The sequence below is a fragment of the Simochromis diagramma genome, unplaced genomic scaffold, assembly GCF_900408965.1.
Source record: "Simochromis diagramma unplaced genomic scaffold, fSimDia1.1 OVJJ01000545.1, whole genome shotgun sequence".
In the NCBI taxonomy this organism is placed as follows: Eukaryota; Metazoa; Chordata; class Actinopteri; order Cichliformes; family Cichlidae; genus Simochromis; species Simochromis diagramma.
In genome coordinates this window covers 6,394,015-6,413,105 of record NW_024387371.1, presented here as the reverse complement: position 1 = coordinate 6,413,105, position 19,091 = coordinate 6,394,015, and the positions used below count along the sequence as shown (strand labels likewise).

Here is a 19,091-nt window from a genome sequence, read left to right as displayed (position 1 = left end):
CGATTATGTACAAATAAAACACATTTTATTGACAGTTAACAACATTCAAATTAATTTAAAAATGTACAGGATGAATTACAATGTTAACAGGTCTCTTAGTCACATTTTAAAAACAAAAAAAGGACTTCACTAATTCTTGCTTAAAGAGGACCCACTGTGCTTCGTATTTTGAGTATTTCAGTCTATTAGAATAGCTTTGCATGCTTCATTTGAAATAATGCTTAGTGGACTTTACTGCAAGCCCTCAGATGGTCCAGAGCACCCAAAGTCCTTTCAACAGACTTCTTTCTGACCAACTGTCCTTTGCAAACAGAGGTTTTGAACAGCAGGTGGTTCAAACAGCAAATAAAGATCTTATGCAGCAGCAGCTAAAACTGTCACAAATAAGGAAATGAGCATTTAGAGCAGTCTGAAGTCTGAGCTTTCTGCTCTCAGGATTACTTGGACTTGCTAACCTCAGTACTTCAAACTTGTTTAAGATGAGCACACCCCTTGTAAGAGTTATGTATATGACTGAGATAAAAACAGTGAAAGCATAACAGGTCCACTTTGAAGCCATTATTGAACACAGTGAAAAGTTTCTGGTACTGATTAAACATACGCAGCATTTATAACACTGGATGAATTCATGTAGAACTTTAACTGGTCTTTGCCAAGCATGTTAAAAAAAAGAAAGAAAGAAAAAGAAACACTATTTCACAATGTGACATAATAAATAGATTCTTTGGTTTTCAATTATGGATGTTCAGGCTCACATAAAAACTTTGTTTCGGTTTTCACAAACCTCTCACACATGACTGTCTGTTTGACCTTCATGAACAGCAGCAAAAAACAAAAAAAAGAAATCCCATAAATTGCACCGTATTTTGCCAGGTCACTGGGAAACTTCACGATGACCATAATTGTGACAGTAATTTTTTTTTAAATGGATGAAATATCACATTAAACGCATTGATTAGAATCCATGTTAAATTCACTGAAAACATTTTTGATCATAAGCAGTTGTTTGTGTGGAACTGCAGACTAACCCTCGAAGGTCATAATTAGCTGAAACAGCAAAGTTTGGGGAAATGGCAGATTTGTCAGTCATAAAAGTAAAAGTAAACCATAGCTGACAAATGTCTCAGGCAAAGAAAATATTGCCTTACAAAACTAATACATGTAAGTTCTGTAAAATCTGACATGGTAAGGAAGTAGATTTGTGAAATGTAGACATTGACTGAGCAATTCCAAGGAACTGTCCACATCCAAAAACGGAATTTCCACTTTTTTTCTCTTTCAAAGCATTTGCTGCAAATCTATATATGACCCCAAACAAAATCCTTAGTTTGAGCTGTGACAGGACTGATCGAGGCAGAACACTTTGCTTTGTATTTTCATACATTTGTGTTCTCTCCTCCGGTACAGGACATATCGCCTGCTCCATCACATGTAAAAACACTTTCCTGTTTTTTTTGATGTAGGCGAAGGCTCTTCACGTTATCCTTCATCTTGTGTAGTCAAACTTTCTAGTTTGGCTTTGGATGAGAAGATGGGGCTAATTTAATGAAAAAGAGGGCTTTGGTTGACGTTCTGTGTGCAGTACCTCTGTTCAGTTATAGCAGCTAGTGCCCACCTACACTTTGACTCTCTCCAGTCACCCAGTCAATGATAATAAATGACAAACTCATGACCATGAAGACAAATCCCAATGCAGCGAAGCACATGGCCTGCAGTAATAAAGGATAAGAAAACAACATGTGTATTAAGAACAGATAAAAGCTAATATATGGAGATTAACATGACCAAGAACAGTTAATACCATCTTTGATAGAGGAAGGATATACCTGAATCTTAGATCTTGACCGCATGGGTTCCTGGTCTTCAGGAACAATTCGGATATAGAAAATTGCGGGTAGGATGAAAATGAGGCTGGGGGCGGATGTGGCTCCTGTAGATGATAGCACAGAATAAATAAGTGAGTTTATTTATTGCACAGCAAAATCTCCAGTGTTAAATTAACACTAGAGAGAATATTTCTAACATTTTAAGTTATTTTCCAGTGTTAGAAAATCAGCACTGCTCAGTGTTAGTCTTTGTTAATCTTCAAAACTGACTAGGTTACTTTTAAACATATAACACTGTCAAAAGTGTTAATTTAACACTCGACAGTGTTGTATTTAACACTCAACAGTGTTGTATTTAACACTCAGAGGTGTGGTCCCATATAGACACTCTCTAGTGTTAATTTAACACTGGAGATTTTGCTGTGTAGAAATAATTCATAGCATGATTTACAGATGATCTAGTCAGTATAATAAAAATATTTTACTAAACCTTTTTATACTCAACCATAAAACACATTTTTGTTCATCAAACAGCCAAGAATAAAAGGAAAATGACATCTGTTACAGTTATATGAAAAAGTCAGTTTGAATATAGACTATGAAGTCCTGTAAAAAAAAAAAATTTATACTCTATGTACACTATGTTGTTTAATTTCACTGAGGTTAGTAGGCATTTATTTATGCATCCATATTTTAGATGGGTTGAGGTCTGCATTTTGACTGGGCCATTTTAGTTATTTCGGCTGTAGATTTCCTGGTGTGTTTGGAATCACTGTCGTGTTGCATGAGCCAATTTGGGCCAAGCCTTATTTGTCAGACAGATGGCCTCATATTTGATTCCAGAATTCTCTGGCATACAGAGAAGTTCATGGTTGGCTCAGTGACTGGAAGGTGTACAGGTCCTATGGCTGCAAGCCCAAATCATCACCCCTCCACCACCATGCTTGATAGTTGGTATGAGGTATTTGTGCTAATATGCTGTGTTTTTTTTGTTTTTCAAATACGGCACTGTGCATTATGGCCAGATAGCTCCATTTTAATCTCATCCGTCCAAAGACATTGTTCCAGGAGTCATTTGTTCCGACGCATGTCATGTTGTTATGTTCTTTAGAAAGAAGAAGCTTTCTTCTCGCAATTCTTCCAAATGATCCATATATACATATTTTTTCTATTTGTACTATCATGAACTTAGAGATTTATGATTTTAACCGAAGCTTGTAAAAAAAATCCCATATAGAGTCAAGAATAGCCCCAATTTCGGAACTGAGCAGCTGCATTTTTGCTGTGTAAACATACCAATAATGCCAAAGATGTCACGGATGGAGGGCACCAGGATAACAAGAAGATTGACCACGACCAGGAGACAAAAAGCAATGCCAATGTGTCTAACCCAGTGGAAAGGCTTGTCAGCGAAGAAGATCTGAAGCACGGCCTTGCGGATCTGCAGACAGTAAGAAAATGAAGAATAAGATCAGATGACAAATATTAAGACTGATAAGTAGTATTAAATGAACAGCTGTTAAGAAGCTGTTGGGTAAAGTCAACTTTATCCAATCTTTTAATGGGTGTTTTCTCACATTTGCTAAAAAAATAGTTTATTATGTTGAAAATCAAGACCTTAACATAGTTTAAAGTTTCAGGTTAAAGAGGGACATTCAGAAGCATTTTTCTACCTCTTTAACAAATAGTTAAAGGGTGGGTGAAATATGCTCAGCTGGATACTACTTTCATATTTGTATATTTAGTATTAAGCTAGCTTGACCTTTAAACTAGAACCAGCTAGCATGTTTTTGTGAAAAAACTTGGCATTACCTTTAGAGCTCACAACAAAAGCAGGCTCGTTGGTCACAGTAGTTCCCTGTTTAAACCACAACTTACCATTTTTGCAGTATGGTTTTTACGTAGTTAAGAAATAATAATACAACGTGTTAACTAGCAAGCTGTAGCTGTACAGTAGCTGATCCTGGTCACAATCCTTCAGCAAAGGCTTCAAAGATGTCACCCTCCCTTCATTTAGCTCCTACTATGTCAGTCTCTATAATTTAACTCTAAAGGGCTTAGACTGCGCATTCTTAAAATTCCTACTAAAATGTTTTATTCCATTAAAAAATTGTCTGTCAAACAGTCAAGTATTAATACTTCTTAAATTAGTTAAAGAAGGTTAAGTTAAAAAAAAAGTCCTTATAGTCAATACACTCCTGAAAGTGAAAGAGTTGTTTTGGGTTTCATCGTTTCACTGTGGCACAGCACTGAAAGAGTCAGACTTTTTCAGTACATTAATTATTTTCATTTGGCAGAGCCAGTTATGTGATGCAGAGTCCACATTAGCAGTTATTGATTTGTGATGTTAGGATTTTATGGCTGAGATAGGAACACTGTTAGGAAGCAATACAGAAGTTAGGACTATAGACTGCTTAATGCTATGTGTCCTTGTGTTTACTATGAACTTGCAGCATAATTCTAACCTGTGTGAACCTGGGTAAAAATTGTCCAAAAATATTAAAGTTTTCTCAGGCCTATCTAACAGATAAGTTTAAAAATGAAATTCTTCAAAATAACTGTTGCCTTGGAGTGCCACTGGGCTCAATACTGGGCCCAGTATATTCATGTCAGTATAATTTACTCACACAAGGAATCATGAATCATCTCTGCCTCACTCACATGATGCCAGTTATAACTGTTACATAGACAACAGACTTGAAAACCGATTTAATAAATAGCTACAGTATCTTTAGGTTCGTTCAGATGTCAAGGGTGATTATGTTTGTTGTTTGTTTTTACTTAGCCAATGGTCTGTATATTTCTTTAACAATTAACTAATGTAGAAAATAGTCAATTACCAGACTAATTGCTGCCCTTCTGTTAGTTTTATTCAATTTTTAAAATCTATATTACTGCATTTTTCTTTGTATAATACACAAAAACTCAAAAACTATCTCTCTGTGTGTGCATGTGCATATGTCTGTGTTTTTTTGGTCACCACCTAATCTGACATGATCAAGAGCTGAACAGCCAAACCTGACATACAGGTAAAACTTATCATGTTACCTAGCAACTACCTAGCCACATATATAGATAGTATAAAATACGGATGTAGCTTCTAGGATAAAAAAAAGAAGCATATTTTGCAGAAGCGCTTTAAGCCAATTTCTGATCTGAATGCCACCAGATGGCGATATATGTGGCTGCAAAAGACTTAGTCCTACAGTAGTCTATGGGAAAACTTCTATCTTGACCTGTGTAAAAACTTCCTGGTTCACTTTTTGGGCTCAGTCACTCATTATGGTCATATTGAATTTAAAAAAAAGTAAATCTTATTCAGACAGGGTTTCAAAATGGAGGATTATCTATTTATCTGTGAAGTTGTACAATCATTGGCTAAAAATTTGTCAATCATGCCATTACACATTTTTATATGTGGACCCACAGTCAGACCCACTTTAATGTCCCTATAGCATCATATGAAAGCATATGGAAAGAATATGGAAAGTTAAGCCTTTTGCTCTCATAGTACATGTGCCCTTAAACAACATCTTGTATAAACGTTCTTCTTCTTCTCTTTTACGCAATTATTATCTTAAACTAATATCACTGATGTCTTACCGGGAAGAGAACCACAGGAACAGTCAGAGTTACAGCTACAAGCACAGCCAGGCGTACACAGAGGATCAAGACATCCAGTGGGTCCACGCGAATATAGGTGTGTAACAGCTCTGACTCCACAGCGCCTGGACACAGAGAAGCAGACAGCCTTTTACATACAGTATCTTGCATGGTTTCCTTCTTTCACAGTACTGTAAGTTAAATCTCACAACACTTCAAAGCAGAATAACAAAGTGACCATTCACTTGTATAGCCATGAAAGGTCACATCTTACCATAAAAAGTGAGGTAACCAAAAAGAGCTGTCAGCAGATACATGACAAACATGGCCAGGATGGAGATGTTAGCAACATTCTGCATGCGTTTCTTGGTGGCACTAGAGTAAAGCAAAACAGATAAATTACAATAATTTGTCTTGAAAACTTACAGTGTGAAGCAGTAAAAAAATAAAAAATTAAAACTTACTTTCGGAGCTCAGTGTAGATTGGTAGCACTTCTGGGTGGCAGACAAAGGCAAAAGCCAAAATTGGGATGGTGTATGCCGTCTACAGCCAAAACACAGCAAAGGTCAGTAACACAGTTATGGTTGCTATATTCTTAACGCTGCTGTTGACATAACACACCTTAGTTTCGTTGACTTAATACACTCCGGTGCAAAAAATATAACGTGCTGTGCAAATCATTAAATAAAAATACACATGACACAGCAGGAAACTAGGCACAGGCACCGTGAAAATGTTTGTTCACTAACCTGTGGGTTCATGGTAAATAGCTTGGAATCACAGAAGCCATCTGCTGTAGAATCAACACTGTAATGGTCAGCAGCAGTTTTGTTATGATGATCATCTGCCAGTGGACATGGGATGTTGAATTTCTTGTATATCACCTGGGGAGACATGCTCATAGCTTAATCAAAGATAAATATTTAACAGAAGCACGGTGGGTTATATTGTATGTATCTTTAATGTCTCACCGAAATGAGAAAAAACACCATACAGGAGAGCGAGAAACCGCTGGTATAGCCAAGGTAACCTGGATCGCAATAACAGCACAATGTTAACGTTATTCATGGTCTTAGACAGTAGAGAGAGAAAAGGAGGCAATAATGTTACTTTAATTTAATCAATGCAGGATATGAAAACAAGGCAGAACAAAGGATAGTGTAAACATGATGCAAGTAGGGGAGGATGAGTAGTAATACTAATAATTGCAAAAAAAGAAAAAGAAAAAGTGCAACAGAATGAAAAACATACCAAGGTGTTTCATGAGTGCTAGAGGAAAGATGATGAGAACACTAACTATGATGATCAAGTAGTTTCCATTCAAGAACCACTCTCTAAGAGACAGCCAAAAGAACAGATGTCAAAAAAAAAAATTAGTGTGTTCCTAAACAAAAATGAAACTGATTTATGTGACTCTAAGTTAGAAAATTGCTTTCACACTCACCCCGTGTTCTCCTGTTTACCGAAGAAAGCTTGAATAACCAGTGGGAGCTCAGACTTTACGATGAAGAGATAGCTTGACATAGCTGAAAAGAAACCAAAACAAACGTATTTTGCGTTCATATTTATATTTACATATAGTTTTATGACCGGCGTCAGAGGTAAAGGAAATGGAAGGAAAATTTACGACATTACCTCCAATGTTATGTACTGTTATGATGACAGCAGCCAGCATTTTCCCTGGGTGGCCAAAAGCCCGATTTCCAAGCTGCTCATAAGCCCGGATGCCTGAAAACACATAAACTCTGTGTATGCGTTCAAGCTATCAACATACAAATTGCTTTGTGGCTACATGCTTGGTAATTCTCTGCCTTACCCACAACTCCAGCACTTTTTAGCAGAAGATGAATGGAATATGCGGACAGAAGAGCAATGCAGACCAACAGGATTCTGAAACACATAAGACATTTACATTCTTTAAAAAAAACATATTCACAAAACTATTCTGTTACTCTGAAGTTCTTCTGATTGTTGTCATTTTGTTTTTTAGTTGTTGTTTTTTCCCACTCACACAAGAGAGTTTGGCTTTGAGAGACTGACTCTCCAGTCAGCCGTTACCTCCCTTCCCCCTGCCACATAGCACAGGTCTGATCCAACCAGGCGTGTCTTGGATCTGATCAGTGGGGTCTATATTTAACCACTCAAGTCTGATTTAGAGAAGCCGCATGTGCATGAGCTCTAATGTACAATCTGACAGATCACAGTTTGCACATTAGAAGTTGTATGTAGCTGTTGATGTACACCGATAGGTCACGGACAGAAACATCAGTTATCCCCTTGCCATCACACAAACCTGCCCAAACACAAATAAACACAAAGAACAAGATGATACACACTGGTGAGGCTCTACTTCTGGCCTTATAAGGACCCTCTATTAATTATATCCCATCTGTATCTACTATTGCAAACTGTGACCTTACAGTGAAAGATAAACACAGTTTAAATAGAAAACAAAGAAACCATTCTCTACAGAAAAGGAACAAAAATGATCTTTAAAATAAGAGAAAAGCAAAGACCGTTAGCTTCTAAGAAAAACTATTAACTCTCAGTCCTAAACAAAACGACTTCAGTTTGCAGAAACCTTAGTTGTGTCAGTCTATAGTTTATATGCCCAAATGCTCACATGATAAACAGCCCTGCTGTAGCCTCTAGGAGAGCACACATTCTACTTTACCCAGTTACTAAATATAAATCACAAGAAGCTGAAATCAATCTGCTGTAATTCAGTTTGCAAAAAAAAAAAAAAAAGACAATTTCAGCACATCAGTGTGAGCAAATACATTCTCCTATATGAGTGGAAACATACACACACACACACACACACACACACACACACACACACACAAACACACACAGGCATGCATAGTGACAAAGGGCACAAAGTTCAGCGAAAACTGGGGTTTTCTGTTTGGCTTGGAGACTCACATAAAAAGCAAGATCCCTGTGTTGGACATTGCATAAGCCAGTCCCAGGATCCCACTGCCCATTATGGCATTACTGAGGTTAAAGATGGACATGCCAAACGAAGTCTTTCCCTCAAACTGCAGCAAGAGGACAACAGAGGATGCCATTTGAGTTCACAGATAGAAATTACATAGTATTTACTGTATTTCAGTTTACTAAAACAAAGAAGCACTCACATCTGTAAAGTGGGTTTCTTTCTTTGCACCAGGTTTATGTGGGAGAAACTCCTCCTGCTCGGCCAAGGCATCGATTGGATCAAACCTGCAACCAAAGATTAAAAGTGAGCTAAAACTAGGAAGTAGAATGAGCTTAAAAAGCTGTAAAACACTCACATTTGGTAGATGAAATTTAGAACGTCCCTGAGTTTAATTTTGAACCGATTGCTGTGATAAGATACACCCAATCAGTCCCTAAGTCTTACCCATCGTCTTTGCTGTGTCCGTTCATCTTCTGAAGCTCCATTTTGGTTGGGTTGGTTGATGTAATTGCTGAAATAAAAAAAAGAGCAGTTTTCAGACTTTTAAATAGACATATTCACATAAAAAGTATTTGCCTAAATTTGGAAATATTCATGCTAGCAGAGGGTATGATGACAACTCTAGTTGTTTTACTCTGCATGCATAACATTCCAACATGGTCCATGCACCAGTCTTCTCAACTTTCCATTATTTATGAAAAAACAAAAATGTGCAGGTTGACCTCGTCGTGTGCTTTTGTACATTGCGTCTTATACATTTTCTATGATATATGTTGAAGTTGTTAGATTTAATTCTGGCTTCCTAAAGCAGACTTTGTTGGTGTTGTTTAATTGTATGGTCGTTTTCTGGAGGGAAGATATGGTTCCTTAAAAAAAAAAAAAAAAAAACCCCAAAAATAACTGAGAATGAAGGAGTTGCTTGGGAATGTACTTTTAAAGAGAAACGACTAGATTGTTGTTCTTGCAAAGGACAAGAAAAACTTAACAAAAATCCTTGTAAACTCTTAATTTGAAGTTCTCCTTCCTACATAATATATATAGATAAAGTATAAATGACAGCTAAGTTGATTCACAAAATAAAATTCCCGGGAAACTGGCGGTTTCACGTAGGGCGCCATTCAATTTTATCCTTGTGTGTAATTAAAGGCTTTAAATAACAAATGTTGTTGTAGGACTTATGTTGCTCTAATCTGCCATGAGCCACACAAAGCTGGCATGGAGACACTGCACTGGGAATTAGCGTAGGTCTGTGCTCCTGCCACAGGGTCATGAGATACTTCTCCTCTCTTTCAGCCAAACTGCCCTCAGGGTTTTCACATCTGACCCCTAAGGTCAGTCTTGCGCTACATTTTGCCATTCCTTAAGAGTTTCACACAAAACTGGAATTTCACATGTCCTACGCTCTGCACTGAAAAGGCCTGTAAACGTGTAATAAACCATACACCTCTGAGCTTGATAGCAGTGGGCAACTGAGATAAACAAAGGACTGCTGTGTAAATGGCGCTTTTTAGTCTAAATACAGAGTAGCCCTTTCCCTGCTCATTGGCCTCAAGTCAGCTTTGGTTTGAGCAACTTTCTTTAGCCACATACCCACTAACTTTCCCATGGCCCATAGCCAACACACACAACCAACAAACCAACGACTAAATGTCAGGGACAGGCTTTCAAATGGTGGGGGAAACCAGCTGTTCAATTTCTGGTATCTTCCCTTAACAAAAATTTGTCTAAATTAGTTCATGACTTACCACAAAAATACATTTTTAACTCAAAATTTAAAGACTTTTTTTTTTTTTTAAATTGCAACAAGCCTTGTTGAAAAAGAGTGTGAAACCCAGCGCACCAGTTGCTTGTTCCACGTTTCAGTTTTCACTGGCCCTCAGAGCAGCTTTCCCACAGAGTGGGGAAAAAGCTTATAACAAGAAAAAAATACTTCTGAGTTTTTTGTCTTAATTTTTATTTTACACCCAAGCTTCTCCTCTGCAGGGAGTTCATCTTTTAGTAATTACTAAATATGTTTAACTGATACATGAACCCATCTATGGACAACCTTTACGATGAGAAAAATCAAAACATATCAGGTTAAACATGGTCATACATATATATTACTGTATCTTAGTATCCAGCAGCGCTACCACATGGCTTTTGTCTGATGCAAGACCAGCTCACTATTGACAGTTAGCCCTTCCCTTCTGTTCAACATGTACAAGGAACTCACTTAAAGGACACGCATTTTTGCTCCAACTCACCCTTGCGATTCCCAAAGAAAGCTAGGTTTCTTTTCTGAATATTAACAGAATAAATCCTTGTGTAGATTCATTCAATTTTCAGACTTCTAGTGGTTCTATGTAGCTTTGTTCCTAGGAGTCTCACCAAATCTTCTTGATAGTAAGGAGAGGAGAGAGTGAGAGAGATTAGTGAGGCTGGGAGGGAGAGCTGCAGGAAATGGGAACACCCATACTTAACCCTTTGTTAAACCAGCAACACAGGTACTGCTGACGTTGGAGAGGCTTTGTAGGGATCCTCTCACCAGGTGGTTGCAGTGGAAAGGTGTGAACAATAGTGGGTATAGCAAGGCAATAAATCACATGTGGATTTCACAGAAAGTCAGTACTTCAAACCTTCCACTAATCCCACATACTCATTATTCAGAAGGGCTTCTGGTCTTTAAACAAAAGCTCAGCCGTGTTATTGCAGAGTATGCAAGCAGAAAGGTGGGTGTCATCTCTGATGGGTTGTATTATAGCTTTAATAGATATTAACTAACAGTTTTCCTCCCCTCTGGAAGTCATGCAGATTGTAATTAGCTTAGGAGATAAGTGCTTATTTAAGACTGATCACATGTGGCGGTGCTTAAGAGTGGATTTGTTGTGTGTGCGCTTGATTGAAAACAAACCCTGAGACCTGAATTCAAGCGTTACCGGAAAAGAGCACGTCATTAAAACATGACACATTTACAGATCTTTCAAAGGTTCTCACACACTTCAAACACCTCAGAAAGGCGAATATTTTCACTTTGATCAATAACAGAAGACATCCCTGTCATTTATACATGTATGCAGTGATCAGCAAATTTACTGGATCACCACCAAATGGAAGGTTCATAAGAAAGCTAACCTAAACTAAAACGTAAAGACAAATGTGTTTCTGTAATGTGTTAATCCACCTGTATGCACAAGCTCTAAGATCTAAATCATATATTTAATGCTAAAATTCCATTATTGCTGTTATTAGTGAATTTTCAAATTTCACTGTTTTACAAAACAGCTGAAAAGTAGTATGCTATTTTTTTTTGTTGATTTTTATTTATTTTTTTAGTAAAAATGCCAAACTGCAGTTATTTATTCACATTCCCGAAGAGATAAAATTATGTGGTTTAATATTGCTTGCTTGGTTGAATGCTCAATTAATTTCAGACTTTTCAGAGAAGTCCAATGTGCCGGCTCAAATTTTGGTATAAAAATGTGAATTCAGCTTGTTATATTCTTGATAAATAGCACTATAACTTCTTAGTTTTAAGGAGATTTTTGAGAGATTTCTAAAAAATGTTTTTATGACAGGCGGTCTAATACATTTGTTAAGCACTCTATGTCACCTAAATGAAGTAATGTAAACATATTTTGAATGTGGTCTAGGTGTTAGCAGAACTAAAATGTCATCTCCTAAGAACTGTTTCAGTTGGTTGATAAGATTCAATGTAACTGGCATATAAGCTTTACACGAAGAAACACCCACATTTCTTTATCTCACCATGACACACACACATGTTGGAACATATCTGTTATATAAGTTCATATCTTCTAATGATGCACACAGCTTTGTTTTAACATCTCTGAATGACTTGTTTTTTGCATATTAAGAAACAGACAAGGTCACTACTTTTTAGAGTAAAGAGCGGGTTAGAAGATCAGAACAGTAAACGAAAGCAATGAATTTGCGTACAAATACAGTGAGTGTTATCTTTGTAGTGAACAGAGCAACTATTATATTTGATGTAGAAAATGCTCCGTGAGGTGACATTCTGTGCTGGTAAAATCATGCCCTGAGCATTTAACTTTGTTTCTTTGGACAAAAAGTCAAGCAAGCATCTGCAGCCGAGATGATCTCTCATTTCATCTAGTCATTTAAATTTCCTCTGTGCTGTGACAACGACCAACACGTGCGCAGATGACAATAGAGATACAACCTCATCTGAAGGGTTAAAGCAGAAATGTGCAAATGTTATTTGTTTTCTTGTTTCTGTAATGAATACTAATAGTCACCAGTAGCTATAACAGCAATTTGCTAGACATCTTTTGCCGTCTTGGAATGGGAAGTCGTGCAGCTCACGTCTCCAGTCTTTGTACTCACCTAATTACAGTTAGAAGGAAGATGAATGTATTCTGTCCAGAAAAAAGTAACAGGATAAAAGTTCAAACTTCCTTGGTTCAAGTCCAAAAGCAGTTTTTCACAAGGTCATGAGCTCCTCTTTGGCTCTAAGAGCAGAGGGGGAAAAAAAATGGGGGAAGGAGCAACATTGCAAATGCGCGCGTAAAGAAATTTCCTCTTCTCAGAAGCCAAGGCACTCCCACACTGATCAGGGTATGTGCTGTTACTTTATGGAGCATTTGGACATTGATACTTTCTGTTCTACTTCTTTTTTTAAAAAAACCTATGGAATGGTTTGCCATATTGAAGTAATATTTCTACTGTGAACCCTAAAACTGATTGGTATCGGATGTATTTTTACCAATTTAAATACTCCACTTCCTGGTCTGCATAACAGTTGTTGTAATACGGTCATGCAGCTGGTAGTGTGAATAACACGTGCTTCTGTGGAAAGTTACATTTCATTTCAGCAATGCATCTACTCACTACTGTTGCCATCTAGTGGGTAAAAACATGTTTTTTAATGTTAGGAGAGTCAAGAGTCAGGGGAAGGTAAAGAGATCTGGAGAACATGCAAACTTCACACAGAAGAAATTTGAATCCAGGACCTTCTTGCTGTGAGGTAACAGTGCTAACCACCAACCTAAGTGCACAAAAAATTATAACTAACATCTTAAAACGCATACATATTATGTGACACAGAAACTAAAATGGTGTTTATACACAGGCCTGTCAGACTACGACTTTCATCTTTCATTAGTTAATACAAAAAAGGTAAAAGGTCCTTTAGCCCAAAGGTAATGTGCTCTAATAGTTTGTTTGGTGCAACAAACTGTAAAAAACAAAAAAACAAAACAAAAAGCAGTAGTAGAACTATTTTTGTAATAATATATAAAGAAGGAAAGTTAATAATCCTGAAATTGTTGAAGCTGAAGCTTAAAAAAAGCAACAAACCCAGCCATGAGAAGCCATAAGCCAGAGTCAGCACACCCATCGTGCCAGTCCCAAGCCTGGATAAGTGGGAAGGGCTGTGTCAGGAAGGGCATCTAGCGTAAGAGTTTTGCCATACCCAAGATGTGGATCATCAATAAGACTTCCACAACATTACCATAACAGTGCTGTTGACCAGCGGGTGCCAATGGCCAAAGAAAGAAGAGGAACAGTGGGGGAAGGAGTGTTCAGAGATAGCAAGAGAGACATAGGACTGTGGTGTTAGAAGAGCTTGTTAGGAATAGGGTGAGATGGAGGCAAAAGACCCAGCCTAAAAGGAAGAAAACATCTAATTACCCCAAATGTTTCACTAACCAAGTGAATGTGAATAAGCAGAACCTTTAATCAACAAATCTAATCTGCTCACTTATTTCAGCGTTTAGAACAAATGGAACCAAATTCAAAGTAATATAAAACTACTGTGTTTTATTATTTTGATATGAAAAAGAAAAATACAACAACTACAACATACAACTATGACAAATGTTAAAACAATTGTTGCTGAAACTGATGGACCTTAATGTAAACATGTCACTTTGCTTTGTCAACCCATGCAAAGAAATTGCATCGAGCCTCAGGGTTGGACGGATGTCCCTGAGGACGTGCACACACAAAAAACTGTTTGCCCATGTTTGGCCCCTCCTTTTTTACAGTACGAAGAACACATGGTTCTTCGTGGACCTTACAGCACGGTGGGGCAGGTGGTCCACGAAGCACCGACTTCCAAAACACTGACGATGTCCCTTTCTTTGTATCTGACTGCGTTACAGTGGGCTGAGGGATTGAATGTTCTGTGTTCATATGTTGGTCAGTATCAGCTGTGGAGCACTGCTGTGATGAACCGTCAGAGATAAGCTCAGGACCTTCAGATTTGGTGTCTGCGACAGAGAACACTTCTTCGGTTATGGGTGGTTTGGCAGCTTCATCCAGATTTAGTGGTTTTTCACACTGGTTAACGTTTTTGGTTTTAAAAAAGGCAAGGAGGTTGCCCTTAGGCTTTGAAGAAGCATTTACCGTCTTAGTCTTTTTTCCCTTTGGGGCAACCAAGTCAGATGTCAATGAACGTTTTTTAACAGAGATGTTTGCAGCTCCAAAAGGATTTAAATTTTCTCTCCTTTCCTCCTCTTCTTGAGAACCAGGCAAAGTATTTTTCTGCTCAGATTGGGCTGATTTTTGGTCCACCTTAACGAGGAAGCGTGAGAGTTTCTGCTGTTTACCTGCAAACTCTGGCAGGTAGCGAGTACAGAAGGGGGGAGGCTTTGGGCTAGAAATGAGTGAACAGCTCAGCTGCCCCCAGACAGGGCAGTGGTCTGAACCCTCCACCTCTGGCATGATGTCGGCTCCCACAAACTGCTCCTTGGCAAGCTGGCAGTCAGCAAATATGTAGTCAATGCGTGTTCCATAGTTGGTCTGCCGAGCTCCAGTGAGAGTAGACCAGCATGTAAAGGCGTTGATGCGAGTTGGGTGGAAAAAGCGAAAGGTATCCACAAATTTCCCACCGTGGAGTGGATCTGTTTCTTCGCATTCTTTGTCATGTTCCTCCTCATCGCTCCCTTCTTCCTGTTTGTCACTGTACAAAAAGCCATTCAGCCATTTCCTCCCAGGGTTTTCGCCAAAATCATCCTAAATAATGAAAGTTTCATTATTATAGATCATAATATAGGAACATCTGTCATTTTATGTAATATTATTTCAATCCTCTACATTAAGGTCACTTGTTGATCATTGCTTTCTTGCTGAGACAGATCCCACTCCTGTGTCTGTTCATTAAATAGGAAGCTGTAGGTAGAAGTCATTTTTCATGTAGCACATAAGGTTTGGGGGAGGGGTTTCCCCACTTCCTGTTTTTGTGTAATTTAATACAGTAATGAAAATGTAAACCCCATGAAATAATAGCAACAGAACCACCTTTGGCAGCAGTAACTTGAAATAATCCTTTCATGTATGGCTTTATTAGTCTCTCACATTGTTGTAGAGGAATTTTGGCCCACTCATATTTACAGTATTGCTTTAATTCATTGAGGTTTGTGAGGATTCATTCATGCAGAGCTGTGTTAAAAATCACACCACAGCAATTAAATTAGGTTGAGGTCTGGACTTTGGGCCACTGAAATGGCTCAATTTCCTTTCTTTTTCAGCCATTATGTTGTAAATTTGTTGCTATGCTTGGGATCACAGCCCTGTTACATGCCCCAATTTCTGCCAAGCTTTCGCTGTCAGATGTGTGGCCTTGCATTTGACTCTGGCATACACTGGTATATAGGGGAGTTCATGGCAACTCAATGACAGGTGCACAGATTCTATGGCTGCTAAAAAGCCCAAATCATCACCCCTCCACCACCACACTGATGACAGCTGGCGTGAGGTGTTTTTGCTGATATGCTGTATTTGGTTTTCTCCACATATGGTGCTGAAGGACACCGTTTCAGAAGCCTTATACTTTGTTCAGAACTATTACATAAACCCATGTTGTGCTGTTAAGTTATTTTTTTTTAGAGAGAGAATAGGATTTCTCCTATAAACTCTTCCAAAAAAGACACACTCTTCTTCTAATTCTATTGTCATGAATTTTAACAACCCAACTAAAGCCTGTAGAGTGTCGCTCATGGGTTTTTACAAATTCTTTGAGCTTTACAAGCGATTGAATTTACTGGAATAGCCATTCCTGGGAAAGCTGAGCCACTGTGTAAACACCTGAAGGCCCCAGACGAAAAAATTTCCACAACATGTGCTTTGATAGAGCAGGACGAACCTTCTGATTAATCATTGTTCAAGAAGCTGGCTGCTATTCCCCCTCTTAAATCCTATGGAAGCAGTAAGGCTGTTCTTAGTTTTTCACAGGATTCTAGATATTTAAAAAGCCTATATACTACTATATACATACATGTAGAGTGTGCGGTGTCGCTCATATATACATATACACATATTATATATATATATATATATATATATAAACATATTATATACACACACATATATATATAATAATGGATTGGATTTATATAGCGCTTTTCAAGGCACCCAAAGAGCTTTACAATTCCACTATTCATTCACTCTCACATTCACACACTGGTGGAGGCAGCTACAGTTGTAGCCACAGCTGCCCTGGGGCAGACTGACAGAAGCAAGGCTGCCATATCGCGCCATCATATCGCGACCAGTAGGCGGGAGGGTAAAGTGTCTTGCCCAAGGACACAACGACCAGGACAGAGAGCCCGGGATCGAACCGGCGACCTTCCGGTTACAGATGCGCCCTCTGAGCCACGGTCGCCCCGCCGAAAATATACATATTATATGTATATATATTATATATATATGTGTATATATACACACACACACACACACACATATACACACACACATATCTATACATATATATACACACATACACACACACATATATATATACATACACATATATATACACATACACACACACACACACACACACATATATATACATACACATATATGTTATATTAGTATTTTACTTACAATTTCACTAGGGTCACAGTGATCTATTGGTCTATGAGATGTATTTATGTCTCCTAAAACAATCACATGGCTGGAAAACAGAACATAAAAAAGATTAACTCATTACCTATATACATTTGTAGAATTTAAAGAACAATTTTAAATAATTTCTCAAATGTGTGATAAATAAAATATTTCTCATCATCATCATTGCTGTCCAAGAATTGAGATTTTATCAGAATATATATAAATGTTATTAAATTAAAGCTATGTAACCATGAACACAGAAGCAGCTGTTTTCTAATATACTGTTTTATTTGTACTAACTTACAATTCGATAAACTTGTAAACACCAGATAGTGTTTGGCCTTATTTTACAGACAGCAAAACATGTGGCCCACTGCCAAAACTCAAAGACGTAATGATTTACTGGAAGAGCTGCGTTGTTCAAAATTAGCACAGTGCCTTAGAAAAACATCTGTGGCGAAACCAGGATACACCTGCATCTCTTGTAACGACAATGTTTTGCTCAGCCAATGAAACATTATGAATTTCTCACCTTCCATCTTTCAGTACAGCTTCAGCTCGACTCTGAAGTAAGTTGTAGAACTGTAGTTTGAACCGCTTTCGCTCTGGCTTTTCTGGGTCAGCCCTCGGACAATATACGTTAATAACAGTAAGGGTTTTCTCTTTATCCTGAAATCTGTTGGGATAAAATAAAACTCAGTCAATAAAAGGCAAGCAAATAGTGGGATTCCCCCACTAACTGAGAAGAATTGAGAATTTTGAGGAGAGAAACATAAAAATTGCTGATTATTTGTTTTGAAGTGCCACATGTAAACAGATAAATATGCCATGCAGCACACTTAAAACAGGAGCCTTAACATATGATATTTCCTCTCACTTTATTTTGTGTTGTGTGATTACAGCACGGCCTTCATTGTCCAACAGCTGCAACTCCTCACTTGAAAACTCAGTGTGGTCACCATAGCATCCAACAGCATCTTTGTGGTTGACCAGCAGACCTGTGAGGCCCTCCTCAGCAGCAAATGGAGTGGCCCTTTCCTTACAGTAGGTGGCAACACCTGTGCACAGCGGCAATGTGAGGTGAATTGGGTGTAATGCAGTTTTACGAGGAAATGTTTAACTTTTCAGTAAAGTATAAATGTGGCATTATATTTTAGAAGACTGCACTTTCTTGAATGTGGGCACTTAATATAACTGGATGATAATACACGAAAAAAAACTAACACTTTCAAGGCTCACGGATGCAAAATGAACTGTTATATAACTTTGTATTGAACCTGAGTAGCCACTGCGCCCTCGGCTGTAGCTGAAATAGGAGTTGTATCCGTCAACAATAGCAATCCTTTCATCTAGCAAGTCTCCTGTGGAGGAGAAATTAGGGGTTAACGTTTTTATTTTCATACAGTTTCATTCTAACTGTGGCGCCTTGCACGATGACAGCTCCCGCGTTTTCAAACCAGCTATTGCTAATCACTTACGCGTCACTTTTGTCTCCTGAATACAAATAACATCTGCGTCCAGGGAATCAAGAGCCTTTTTTATGCCGCCTCTGAAGGCCCTAATGCCATTTATGTTCCAAGTAACGACCTTCATTGTATAGCACTGCAAATGACTGGAGCGGACACACCGCTCCAAACAGCTACAATAATGTGCACATCCGGAAGAAAAGCGGAAGGCAAGAACGGTACGACCGGAAGTGTATTCACTCACTGATTTTTCTTTTATTTATTCATTCATTTATTTATATACATTTTTTAATTTCAGGGTTTAATGTTTAACTCACACGCCCTGTTAGAAACAACTGGCCAAAACTAGCCATATAATAAAAAATAAGGTTCTTAGTGAGGTTGTATTGCCTCGTTGC

At 38.1% G+C, this 19,091-nt stretch overlaps 2 protein-coding genes across 3 annotated transcripts; both read right to left on the bottom strand.

Annotated features, from left to right (window-relative positions):
* Positions 1-8: 8 nt before the first annotated feature.
* LOC120719121 (sodium-coupled neutral amino acid transporter 3-like) lies at positions 9-13,008 on the bottom strand. 2 transcript variants are annotated; one of them, XM_040008065.1, is made up of 16 exons: positions 12,719-13,008; positions 8,816-8,882; positions 8,571-8,655; positions 8,356-8,471; positions 7,247-7,320; positions 7,066-7,158; positions 6,875-6,956; positions 6,682-6,764; positions 6,402-6,460; positions 6,180-6,314; positions 5,894-5,973; positions 5,704-5,804; positions 5,430-5,554; positions 3,123-3,267; positions 1,827-1,930; positions 9-1,709 (listed from the first exon to the last, which is right to left on the bottom strand). In XM_040008065.1, the coding sequence occupies exons 2-16, from the start codon at positions 8,854-8,856 to the stop codon at positions 1,605-1,607; spliced, it is 1,428 nt and encodes a 475-aa protein (XP_039863999.1). In that variant the 5' UTR covers positions 8,857-8,882; positions 12,719-13,008; the 3' UTR covers positions 9-1,604. The 2 variants fall into 2 exon arrangements, with proteins under 2 accessions (XP_039863999.1, XP_039863998.1); XM_040008064.1 differs by lacking the exon at positions 12,719-13,008 and adding an exon at positions 10,618-11,510.
* A 1,124-nt stretch (positions 13,009-14,132) lies between these two features.
* apex2 (APEX nuclease (apurinic/apyrimidinic endonuclease) 2) lies at positions 14,133-18,918 on the bottom strand. The gene is made up of 6 exons (XM_040008061.1): positions 18,706-18,918; positions 18,505-18,588; positions 18,105-18,285; positions 17,760-17,903; positions 17,222-17,291; positions 14,133-15,349 (listed from the first exon to the last, which is right to left on the bottom strand). The coding sequence occupies exons 1-6, from the start codon at positions 18,818-18,820 to the stop codon at positions 14,258-14,260; spliced, it is 1,686 nt and encodes a 561-aa protein (XP_039863995.1). The 5' UTR covers positions 18,821-18,918; the 3' UTR covers positions 14,133-14,257.
* Positions 18,919-19,091: the final 173 nt, after the last annotated feature.

Excerpts from the sequence above, each read along its gene's own strand:
- LOC120719121 (XM_040008065.1), bottom strand. The coding sequence starts at position 8,856 with ATGGAGCTTCAGAAGATGAACGGACACAGCAAAGACGATGG. Across the intron at positions 7,321-8,355 it reads ACAGGGATCTTGCTTTTTAT|AATCCTGTTGGTCTGCATTG; the intron begins GTGAGTCTCCAA and ends TATGTGTTTCAG. Across the intron at positions 6,315-6,401 it reads TGGTGTTTTTTCTCATTTCG|GTGATATACAAGAAATTCAA; the intron begins GTGAGACATTAA and ends ATGTCTCCCCAG.
- apex2 (XM_040008061.1), bottom strand. The coding sequence starts at position 18,820 with ATGAAGGTCGTTACTTGGAACATAAATGGCATTAGGGCCTTCAGAGGC. Across the intron at positions 18,286-18,504 it reads AGGGCGCAGTGGCTACTCAG|GTGTTGCCACCTACTGTAAG; the intron begins GTTCAATACAAA and ends CGCTGTGCACAG. Across the intron at positions 17,292-17,759 it reads GCTGTACTGAAAGATGGAAG|CCATGTGATTGTTTTAGGAG; the intron begins GTGAGAAATTCA and ends TCTGTTTTCCAG.